The sequence below is a fragment of the Candoia aspera genome, chromosome 17 (genome assembly GCF_035149785.1).
Source record: "Candoia aspera isolate rCanAsp1 chromosome 17, rCanAsp1.hap2, whole genome shotgun sequence".
NCBI lineage: Eukaryota > Metazoa > Chordata > Lepidosauria > Squamata > Boidae > Candoia > Candoia aspera.
Window position 1 is genome coordinate 5,789,875 of NC_086169.1, and position 12,520 is coordinate 5,802,394.

At 45.7% G+C, this 12,520-nt stretch overlaps 2 protein-coding genes across 2 annotated transcripts in view; both read left to right on the forward strand.

Moving 5' to 3' along the window:
- Nucleotides 1-12,520, forward strand: part of TAGLN2 (transgelin 2) — a 288,943-nt gene that overhangs the window by 168,735 nt on the left and 107,688 nt on the right. The window lies entirely within an intron of this gene.
- Nucleotides 584-11,033, forward strand: ACKR1 (atypical chemokine receptor 1 (Duffy blood group)). Its single transcript, XM_063317072.1, has 2 exons — nucleotides 584-690; nucleotides 10,071-11,033. Exons 1-2 carry the CDS (start codon nucleotides 670-672, stop codon nucleotides 10,989-10,991), a joined length of 942 nt encoding a protein of 313 aa, XP_063173142.1. The 5' UTR covers nucleotides 584-669; the 3' UTR covers nucleotides 10,992-11,033.

Genomic DNA, 12,520 nt, shown 5'->3' on the forward strand with positions numbered 1-12,520 from the left:
ATGGTGAGAATATGACAGGCAAGAATATACTAGCCTCGTGTGAGAGCCCCACCCAAGATCTCAGTGGCTGCACATGAAATTTTAACAAAATCTTTGCTAATGGTCACTGTCTGTAGATAAGTATCTCTCCACCCTTCACCCCCATCCTCCTTGGGGGTCTTCAACTGCACTGGTGGGTCTACATGATGCTCCTTCTGTCTACCATATTTCTATGAAAAAGACCGTGAGTTGTTACAATGCCTCATAAAGAAGTAGGCTGGTCTTCAAGACACCACGCAAGGCTTGTGGCTGGTTTTGCTCTACCTGACCTGGCTCTCCTCTTGGGGAAAACCTTCTTTAATCTCTGTTGCCTTTGGCCCACTTTGGAGATGGCTATCAAAACAGGAAGAAAGTCAGACGAGGGGGGTTTCTTCTGAACGTTCTGGAGATACTTCCTCAAGGCCCTGCCAAACGTCTGTATGTCCAGCGCCTTCCGTTTTCCACTTGAAAGATTCAACCCACTTGGTGTATCCTGTCTCTGGAAGCCCAACAGCACGCCCACCTTACTTATCTCCTTTCCCCTCCTTCCCACCCCATCTTATCTTACAAGACCATTGCCAGCCTCCGAAGGCTGTTGGATCTGCAAGATAACGGACTTCAGTAGAAGCCACCACGCTTGGAGTAGACATCATGGGTAACTGCATTCAGACTGTGAGTCTTTCCAAGGGTTTTGAGATCAAAGGCCTTCTCCTTTAGGTGGCGGGGGGAGGAAAAGGGGGGAACTAATGTAATGCAATGGTGAAGATGCTGGACTAGGAGTGGAGAGATACTTCCAGTCCCCCCTTAGCCATGGAGGCTCCCTGGGGGACATTGGGACAGTCCTTCCGTCTCAGCCCAAGAGCCAGGATGGTCTAGAGGTGAAGGTGCTGGACTTGGAGTTAGAAGACCTTGGTTCGAGTCCCCCCTTTGCCACAGAGACTCCTTGGGGGACCTACTCTCTCTCAGTCCATTCTACCTTACAATGCTGTTATAAAGAAACTTTGTGGAAGGAGTGTTCTATACATTGAGTATAGAGTCAGGGATAGGGATAGATAGGGATGAAGGCCAAATACCTTAGAAAGCCATTGTAGTGGTGCAAAGTTGGACTAGAAGCCATGAGATCTGGGTTCAACTCCTGTCTCAGCCATGGAAACAGACATAGGGTTGTTGTGGGTAAAAATGGGAGGAAGGACATCGATGTATGCCGCTTTAAACTCCTGAAGGAAAAGCAGGATGGGGATCTACAAATACAGAAATGCCAACTCAAATAAAAGCTGGAGGACTGTTTTTTTTTTAATAAGCTGGGTGTATGTTTGTTCTTCCCTGGGGAAAATAAAGTGTTCCAAACAATTCATTTCTGGAAGGGCACAATATAGTTTGGGTTCTCTTCACAGAGTTGAGGGGGGCTGTAAAGTTTGCAAAACTTCCAGGAATGACCGTGCAGTCTCAGGCTACTGTGAGGTTACATGGGCATCCAGGAAATGTTTCAGAGGAGCAGAGACATGCCCCCCCCCATAATGTGGATATTTTTTGCCGAGAGAAAAAAAGAAAAATGTATTCGGAACCTTTTCAAAAGTAAATTCCACTGCTAACCTCAGATCAACCAGTAAATGAATTTATGTTTGGATCTCTTCTTTCAAATCTGACATTAACCTTTCTGGAGCCAGAATCAGCCTACAGGATAATCATGACAAGAAGGCAAAATCCTTTCCCTGGAAGCCTGTGACCTTCCTGTGCAGATGGCAAAAAGTGAAAGAATTATTCCATTTGATACAAGACAGCTCTATATGATCCCAATTGTGGTAGACTGGAGGATGCAGACCTTCTAAATTGGTATTTGAATGGAAATTTTATATGTTGTGAGCAGAGAGAAAAAGAAATGTTTTCCCCCAAATCTCCCAGAAATAACAGTATTGATATACAGTAACAAGAAAACCGTTGCAGGGAGGCTAGGCAATCAATCCATAAATGCCTGAAATATCAATAGACAAAATGATGTTATTAAACAAAGCAAAATGCCTTTGCGCTCATAAACAGTCCCTTAATTTGCGCAGATGAATTTGTGAGGGGAACACGCGCAGGGCACAGCAGAGGAGCAATTTTTATTTTCGCTTGGCTAAAGGCCTGGTGCTGCACAAGGAATGGTTTGGATTTTGCAAAAGCGTTGGGAGGGGGTTGTCAGCACACGTGGACTGGTGTGCAGAAATGCACTGCAAAGGCCAGGTTACCCACTGGTCACAGTCAAAAAGCAAATGCCAGTAGTAATGCAACCATTTGCCAGGTGGAAATACATGGAATGCATGGGTTGAGCAATAAGTTTTAGATTTGCTATCTTGGTAGAACCTCCATGTTCAGAAGTAGTACAGGTAGTCCTCGCTTAACGACCTCAATTGGGACCAGCGTTTCAGTCACTAAGCAAAGCCGTCATTAAGCAAATCTGACCCAATTTTGCGACAATTCTTGTGGTGGCCATTAAGCGAATCATGCAGTTCCCTATTGTTTTTGCTTGCCAGAAGCTGGCTGGGAAGGTCGAAAATGGCTGCTGGGCACTGTGATGGTTGTAAATGCTAACTGGTTGCCAAGTGCCCAAATTGCGATCACATGACTGCAGGGATGCTGCGACCGTCGTAAGTGCAAAGACCAGCTGCAAGTCAGGTTTAAGCACCTTCGTGAGTCCAAGCCATCGCTAGACAAATGGTCATTAAGCGAGGACTACCTGTATATATCTGTGTGCCGTTTACTAGGAGAACAAACTGTAAAGAGAAGCTGACGGTTTGGGGTCCAGGACTGGAGGGAAAGCAAGATGCTGAGCTAAGTCGGAGTGCCGGCCTGGCCCAGAAAGACTTGTCTTAATGATTTTCTGTGCCGCTTCTGAAATTTTATTGTAAAGCTGTTTATTCTTTTATGCCGTGTTCTATATTTTACTGTTTTTATTGGGTTTGCAATTTAGCAATTTTATTGTATTTTAATGATGTTCCTCCTTGGGAGAGCAGCTTGAGATCTTTTTAAATTAAAAGATGGGGTAGAAATATGTTTTCAAAGGAATAAAAATAGTGGGGAGGAGGAGGAAGGGGGCGGAGGAGAAAAAGAAAGGAGGAAGGGATGTTCAGCTTTTAGGAGATCTTGGCTTTGTGGAACAGGATGGCGGATGAATTGAGTGGGTTTCCTGCAATGTCTTTTTCTAATTCAAGCCCGTGATCTTATCGTAACCTAAAGGAAGGGGATGAAAAATGGTTTCCCCTCCCTCCTCGCAGGAACAATACGGGGGTCACAGGGAAGAATAATTAAACATAAAAATTCACTCCTCACACTCTTTGAGCAAGGTTGTGCTCCGGAAAGGGCTCTCTCTCGCACACACACAAGTGCCCTTTTTCCACCGATGCCTCAGCTTGCAGGTGAAAACGTCAGCCTTAATTTAAAAGGAAAACCTGGTTTTCGGTCTTTCGGGAAACTGATCATCTTCGACCCGGACATTCAGCTCAACCCACTTCCCTCTGAGTGGAGAAATTTGTACTGACTCACAGATGTGCCCCCAAATTTGTGGGGGAACAGAAGGGGCCTCGGTCACTTCAAATCTTATTCTTTTGCACCTTTATGAGGCCTGGGCACTGCTTGAGTTATAATCCCAAAGCAGAGGGGGACAGTCAAATCAGAGTTATTTGCTTAGCCTCTGCTAAGAACAGATGCTACGGAGCCATAATAGGCGAATTAGCCAGTGGACCCCCTTGCCACTGTTCCAATCATCTGCTGCTCATTTGACAGTCATCTTCACCCCTTCTGGATTTAGGGGTGATCTGTTTCAACCCTAAACAGTTAAAATTAAGAAAGCTGGATGGGTTAAACCAGGATGGAACAGTTTGCTGAAGGAACGTCTGGATTTAGAAGTCCCTCCTTCCCATTTCTCCTATTTCCGCCTTGCACAAATTTATTTATTTTATTATTTATTTATTTATTTATTATTCAAATTTAATTACCGCCCATCTCCCCAAAAGAGGGATTTGGCATCCGTTTTTCCACCTGATGCTCAGGAAGCTTGAGAATTTCTGTCAAATTTCTCCCCGGGGTGGTTTTTCAAACTGACTTGGAGGATGGAGGTCTTCCCTTGCTGATGATTAGGAGTGAGGGAAGTTAGAATGGGTGTGAAAAAGTAGGTTGTGCAAAAAAGGACCAGGCACCCACCCCTCACCCTTCCAGCTGGGAGAACTTTGCAGAAATTCTTTTTTCTTTCCTTGAGTGAGAAATGATGGGCAGCGGGGGAAACGGGAAATTTTAACTACATGAACTTGCAGGCTGGTGGGGAAAAAAAGAAGAAGTCACACCTTCTTCGCCTTAAACTTTTTCTCCCTCATTGGGGCAATTTCCCAGAACAGCTGGCTACCCCTCTGAGCAACATTTATGCTCATTTATTTCCCTTCTCAATGCTCTTTCAGAGCCATTTTTCCTAGCCTTATATTTCCTGTGCAACCAAGAACATAATGAATATCGGGAACAATAGCACACCCACTTGTGAAATAAATACGGGAAATATTTTTGGAGCAACGTAGTTCAGCCACCACATTAATTTCAACCATGTGCAGCAGAAAACCTGGGCCAGTTTCCATCTGCCAGCATTGGCACCTCTCCCAGGTTAATTGGATAACGGGGTTTCCACTGCAAAACAGGGGGGCCCGGTATTGCTGGGCAGCTGTGCCAGGCCATTGTTTAGATTTTTTTTTAATTTACTGCAGTCAAAACAGAAATGAATCCCTTCTTTTCTGGAGGAGCCGGTGAGATTTTTCTGATGCAGTTAGCCAAGGCCTTTCCTCTATAAAATATTGCATCTATTACATGCAGAATTCACTTATGGAACTCATGGCCACAAGGCTTGGAGGGAGGAGAAAGGACTGGAGATGGCACAGAAGATGGATTTTCAAGGATAGTAATTTTGTTTTTCAGTCCTGTTTGAGAGGGGAATATAGCAAGTCCCCGGTTTAAGAACGTCCTGGTTTACAGATGACTCCTAGTTAAGAATGGATTGCCGTAAAAAATATTATATTAAAAAATTGAGTATTTGGAAGTGTTTCCTAAGTGTTTCCTTTCCTATAGAAAGGCAAAATATATACTATATACTAAGACAAGCATTTGACTCACTGATGTGAAATAACTTGTCCCGACTTACATACAAATTCAACTTAAGGACAGGAACGGAACTCGTTCTTGAACCAGGGACCTGCTGTAATCTGTTGGGAGTAGTTTATTTAGTTTATTTAGCAAGACTGGTTTAATGAGGGATAGGGCCAAAAATACAGCTTTAGTATTCTCGTTCAATTGGCTGAAAAAGATTTTTCTTTTAAAGGAGAAGAGGATTTGGGTCCAATTCCTCCCAGTCAAGTTGTTGCACTTAGTGATCCCAGAAGGAGTGTGAAAATGTTCTCTTTTTTTTGCACACCTCTTTTCACACCAGCTGCAGCCTCCCTGGCTCCCCCATCATTCCCAACAGAAGATATCGGGGAATCCTGATTTTTCAGACTGGGAAATGCGAGCAGCCATCACACCAGCCATAAAGGAGGCTTCAAACTGCCAGGAGGAATCCGAAGGAAATTCTCAAGCATCCTGAGAAAATGTATTAAAATGAAAACTCTTTTTTTTTTCAGGGAAATAAAACTTTGACAGACTGCACCCCAGATTTTGGCACAGGGTTGATCAATTCCCTTCTCTGCTTTCTCTGTTTTCTCTGAAAATTGTTTTGATCCCACCTTATCCTCTTCATTCTTCTCACTGCCGAGAGTAACCCATATTTAAGTAGAACCTCCATGCTCAGTGGCAGTGTGTCTTCCTGTAGCATAACGCAGGGGACAAATTGCAGGAAAATATCTCTCTCCGTCTCGCTTCACAAACACACACACACACACACACCCTGTTTGTGAGCTTTGAGACCATCAAATCGCCTGCTGGAACCAGAATCCTTGACTAGGCATAAATTTGATCTAATGCAGTGAAGGCATGTTAAAGATGTTTGCAATTATAGTTTGGATATTCAGCTTAATGAAGTCACTTCAAATTCAGCAACAATTCATTTTGCATGGTAGGCACTGGGGGAAAACACTGATTTCATCAGGACCAACACATTTCTTTCCTCTTTCGATCCTTCCCTTCCCTTCCCTTCCCTTCCCTTCTTCTACTTCCTTCCATTTATTCCAAAGATTCTGAATTAACACAAGCATGTCCCAATTAGTCACCCAGCCACTTTTGCACATAGCCTTAGGGGTTCTTACCCTATGGGGTTGGGGGTGATCCCTGCTGAAGTCCTCATTAGCTGACACAATGTCCCTGTTCTTCATCCCTGCAGGAACGCAGCCCTCCTGAGGGCTCTGCACAGCCTGCAGCCTTCGGTGGGCTTGTCCTTCAGCAAATCTGTGGCCTCAGGACTGTTGTGCAGGAGGCCAGCTGGAGCCCCATCTGTCTATTTGCACCATCACACTAAAAAGTTTTCTCCTTCTCCCTCTCTTCCATCTTCTCCCTCTCCTCCTTCTCTTCCATCTCCTCCTCCTCCTCTCCTCTCCTCCTCCTCCTTTCCTAGAGGTGAGACAGATTCTCCTTCTCCTTCCCTCCTCTTCCTCCTCCCCTCCTCCTCTTCCTCCTCCTCCTTTCCTAGAGGTGAGGCAGATTCTCTTCCTCCTCCTCCTCCTCCTTCCAACATTTCATTCTCAAGTTCCCCTTTGGGGCAGGTCCCTCTCTCTCTCCCTCAGCCTCCCAAAGTTGCTTTTCTCCCCATGCTGTTTGGCAAGCCATCAACATAACTCCCAGATAATAAATGTGTTTAAGGAAAGGCTAAGGTGAGAGATAAATTTCCATTAATTCCAAGTGGCCTAGCAAGGGAGGCATAAAGTTATCAAAGGAAATGTCTGGGAGGGAAATGAATTCATATGCCAAGCAAGTGTGCCCTTCAGTAACTTTTTTTCCCTTCTCTCCGAGCCAAATAGAGCCTCCGTTCTTTCAGATCTTGAGAACAAAGCCTCCGACACCTTTCCTACCTGGGGATATGCAACCCCCTCCCCTCGGCCCCACACCTTTTCCCACAGCACATTTTGGACAAACAGGGCCGACGTCTTCAACACAAGTCGCCCTTCCTATCTTCACAGCTCTCCCCCTTTTCCCCCTTGTCTTCAAGAGGTGCAGACATGATCCTCCTCCAACTTCATCCCCCAACACCCTTGTAAGGTAGGCTAAGCCGAGCTCTACGTCCCCCAGTGAGGTTCACGGCTGATCCGAGCCAGTATCCTAATTTAACCCAGAGATGTGAGAGCCAGTTTTGTCTAGTGGCTAAGGTGCTGGGCTAGAAACCAGGAGGCTGTGAGTTCTAGTCCCGCCTTAGGCATGAAAGCCGCCTTTGGCACTCTCTCAGCCCGACTCGGTGCAAGTAGACCAGCCTCCTCATGGGTCACCCCGGGCAACATGACTTGTCACGGCTAAATAGTCTACACGTCTGGCTGCCGCACCTCACAAGGATTTCCCAGCAAGCAAAAGCAGCATGAACACCAAACTGCTATGCCATACGATTTAAAAAAAAAACCAAAACCAGAGATGTATCACCGACGGGCCACCAGAGGCCACCCCAGTTCTCGTTTCATGCTCCGCAAAATTTGGCATCCTCCTGTAATCGTCTTTGGCATTCACACTGTTAGATCATTGACTGCCTAACACCAAAGGGCACCTTCTCCTCCTCCTCGGCGAATCCCCTTGTTTAAAGACAAGGGACCAAGGGCACCGGGTCTACATTTCCAACGCCCAAGGCAAAAAGCCGCTTCTGTATCTAAAACCCAATTAGACTCACCGTTGAATCTTTATTTAACGTTGACAACAAGGCAGCGCCTTCTGCCACTTTCCAAGACAGCAAATAAATTAAGAGGGGCACAGCAGGCTGCGGGGCACACGGTTCTGTCTGCCAACGTCTTCCTTCTTGCCATCCTGCATCCATGCAGCATTTTCCAAAGCCACATGGAGAAAGCACAGACCGATAGTCGATGGTGGCAAAGTTGTGATTGTGCCGCTGTTCATTTTCAGTGTAAGGCCAACGAAAAGCTGCTTCTAGTAAAACAAACAAACCGACAAAAATCTAAAGGCACCATGCTTTATTTAATAAGGAAGGAAAAAAAGTCACTTTGTGTTACGGAGTGTTGTGTGGGTATAATGTGTGCGTGCACTGGATTGTGGAATACAGCAAAGAAGCGTTAAATCTGGGAGCAGAGAAATCTGTGGCCCTACCTTGCAAGTAAATGTAGCTGAGTGGCTTTACTCTTCCAAATGCAATTATTCTAAGTGAATATGACAAGCAAAATATATATATATAACTTCCTAGAAACAGCTCATAAATCTTCCCAGGAGTGCTTATGACTTCTTTTCACAGCCCTTGGGATATAAATTTCCTCTGCTTGTGGAGAAATCTTGAGTCTCAAAAAACAGGGACGCTTCTGGGTTAGAACAGCACAGCATCTTGTGGCCTTTTATAGAGGCTTATAGACTTACAAACATACTTGGTAATCTTTCTGGATTGAGAGTGCGACATCAGTCCAAGGAGAATTGGCCCAATGTATTTTGAGCCACATTTCTCCCATCAGTTTTAATGTACTGTCTATCTATGGGATCCCACCTCAGGAGTGACCAGATGTGCTTATCTGCTGTTTCACATCACCCAGAAATGTAGGACTTCAAGGCCCATCATCCTTCAGCTCCCTGTGGCCATGCTGAATAACAGATTGTAGGACCGGCAAACTTGAAGGACACCAGCTTGAGGATGACTTCCTTTAGCTTCAGCAAGTTGCACAGCATAGTTTCAGTTCATGCTTAATTTCCAATAAGTGGAAGACGTTATCTGGGGAAAGGTCACATCCAAGCTCCTGAAATGAGTTGGTCAAAAGATGGAATCAGGCCTTTGGATATGACATTCCCTTGCAGTATCACCCCTTCACTTTATACCCTCACAGTTTGCCATGGAGTTTTGCCCAAGGAGAACATTCTCAAAACTCTAATTTTTTAGAGGCAGAAAAAAAATGGGGACAATTATAACCTCACTAGATGTAGGCTAATCTTGCTCAAGGTATGTTCTCTCTCCCCACCCCAATTTTGTCTTCTTTCAAAGTCATTCAACTGTTTCCCCAGAGAAAGGAGGGCTCCCTTCCACCATGACATCTTCCACAACCCAAATTCCCATGTAACCAACTTTGGGGGTGTTATCCCAGTGACTTCTCCTTTAACATGTCTGCATTCAAGGGTTCCAGTTACAATACAACCTCAATTTTATAGACTAACTAGACAACCCGTGACTCGTTGGGTCATCGTTTCAGCGATATTTCCTTACCAGATTCCTCAATGCCTTCAACCATGGCAGAGCTTCTAATGTCCTGCCTTCATTGGAAAAGTTCTTAAAAATTCAGGGAGGTATTCAGAGACGCATCTGCCTTGCAAGTAGCCCACGCATTCCTATTGAACTATACAGCCCAGTCAAACATCAGGAGTTGACCACAGGAAATGTTTTATGACATTTTGTATTACGTCATAAAATGTTTTATGGTAATTTTTATGTCAAAAACGTTGTATAAAATCTGCCAAATTTCAATTCCATGGGAGTCATGGGTCCCAGATTTTGGATGCATTCTGTATGTTAGTCTATTTGAGGTTCCTTGGTTCAAAAATTGTTGGCCTATGATGCACCGTTTTGCACAGTTAAAGGTTACAAAGTATCAAACAGACAGGAGAGTTTTCATAGTATATAGCTAGATAGGCAGGGAGTGGTGTCTGTGGAAGCCCAAAATCCACTGAATGAGAATTGAGGTACCTGATGCCATTTGTGTCATTGGCATGATTTTCTGTCATGGGTGTGACTACAAAGTCTCCAAGGAGCTTTCATGGTTGAAGGAGACTAGAACTTGGGTCTTCCTTCTTGTAGTCCAGCATCTTCAGTGTCATACCACACCCTGGCTTTCACATTCTCTCTCCTTCCTATTTTCTTTCCCATATTTCCCATCTTTTCTCTTATGCCCCTCATTTCTCCATCTTCTCTCTCCAATCTGCAGGATCAAAGCAACAGCACCATCTTGGATTTCTCAGCCAACCCAGATCTCTGGCAGCTGATGAACTTCACCCATTATGAATCAGAGGAAGACGACTGGTTCCTAGACTCTGCCGAACCGTGCCAGTACACCTTTTGCTCCACCTTTATGGGCAGCATTCCCATTTTCCTGGGAATAGCCAGCACCCTTGGGATCTTAGGCAACGTGATCCTTGGCCTCGCCTTGGCCAAGTGCCCTCGGTTTTGGGATCAGTGCCATCTGGGCAAAGTGGAGCTCTTTCTGCTTGTAACAGCGGGGTTTATCTTTGCTTGCACTTTGCCCTTTTTCGCCCTGGGAATCAGCAGGAGATGGGCATTTGAAGACCGACTCTGCCAGGTGGCCCATGGACTGAAGTTTGGGTGCCTCTTTGCTCAGGGGCTGCTGGCGGCTGGCAGTGCCTGCCAAAGTCCCTGGGGTCTCCCCAGGTCACTTTTGCCCACCCTGCTCTGGATGGTGGGATTCCTCTGTGCAACCCCAGCTGCTCTGGTGAGTAGCACCGACGGGTTCTGCGTCCCAGATGGTCTCCCTGAGCTTCACGCCTGGTCTCTGGTCCACGTTATCTTCTGCTTGGTTATTTTTGTCCTTCTCCCACTCACAATGGTTTTGGCCATGGTGTCTCTCAAAGGGTGTGGAAAGAGCTGGCATCCCCATTTCAATATCAGCTGGGCTTTCTATCTCTTCTGGGGTCCATACGGGGTTGCCGTGTTTCTGGACATGCTTCAAGAAGAAACGTCACTTACCCAAGCTTGCCGTTTTCTGGAACATCTCAACTCCTTTCTGGGGCTGTCAGAAGGATGGGGCATTCTTCACTGTTCCCTGTGCCCCTTGTTAATTTGGGGGTTGGGCCTTTATCACCGAAGGACAGTCCAAATGGGGAAGTGCTAATTAAAAAGGTCTCTACTATGCATGAGCTGTTCAGCAGATGGCTGGAGATGGACTTCCAGGTTGCATCTCCTTCCCTTCCCCCAATGAAGCCATCTCCAGTGCTGTGACCACTGAGCTTTAGCTATGCAACAAACCAAGTTCTGCCTTTGAGCTCTGGCTTCAGCAAGGGTGTTTTCTGCATCGCCAATAAAAGATTGTTTTAAAGGGGCCCACTTGTATGCTTTGGCTTAATCAATTCTGGCACGGTGCTGCAGGAAGGCCTTCTAGTGCTGGGTTTTCAGGCACAAATCCTGTTTGAAATTATATTTGATTGCCCTGCTGGTAGGAGAGAAGTTGGGGTAAGGTGTGTGTGACCTCAGAACCTACATGCAGGAGTAATTTGGTCTAGTGGTGAAGGCCCCAGGCTAGAAACCAGGAGACTTTGAGTGCCTTAGGCATGAGAGCCAGCTGGGTGACCTTGGGCCAGTCCCTCTCTCTCAGCCCAAGAGCCAATCAGGCGTAGTAGGAGAGTTCTAGTCCCGCCTTAGGCACAAAAGCTGGCTGGGTGACCTTGGGCCAGTGATTCCCTCTCAGCCCAACCCACCTCACAGGGTTGTTGTGGGGAAAATAGGAGGAGGAAGGAGTATTAGGTATGTTCCCTGCCTTGAGTTATTTATAAAAATAATAAAGGTGGGATTTTAAAAAATGAATAAAAATTGAAGGTCATTGCAGACTTGATGCTTCCCCTCTCTCTCCAGGTAATAGACAAATATATGTTGAACCATCACCAGGATGAGCATAGTTGCTGCATCCCAAGGACCATAGGACTTTTTCCCCCCTAAAGTGATCTCTCTAAGATCAGAATGAGAGCTACAACCTAAGAAGGGAACATCTAACACTGGAAAACCCATTCCGGAAAAAATCAAGATTGGTTCTTCGCCCTGTTGAAGCTCCAGGGTTAGGGAGGTACAGAAAAGACAAAAAGTTTCAGAGATATTTCCTTGCTTCCGAGATATGTCCTTATTTCCTTCAATGTGGAAAGGACCTTCTGTCCTAGAGTTGGCCAGAAGAACTTCATCCCTTAATAAGGGGAGGAAAACCCCTTTTTTCTTTTCTTTTCGTCTAAGCTTCTGACCTTGGAGCTGTCCAGCAAAAGAAGCCGGGCTGCTCCGCCAGGGAAATAATTATTCATTTAAGGAAAGTGCCTCTGGTTAATGGGTAATTGCTCCCAAACTGCACAGTGATTGTTCTGACTCGCCTTTTGGGAGGCAACTCATTGCAAGGAGCCAAAATAAACAAGCAGTTTCTGGAACAGGCAGAGGCATCCAGGAGTGTTTGTGAATCAAGGGGTCACGGGCACCTTCTGTTTCTGGGAAGGCCCGACCTGGAGTTGATTACGGCTTCCCTCCAAGACAATTGGTGGAAAGTGGGAATAACCCACACTCAGAAGACACAGGGCAGCCCTTCTGATTAGAGATTCCCGCATTGCCATGTGACGCTACACCAGTGTTCCTCAAACTTGGCCACTTTAAGACAGGTGAACTTCAACT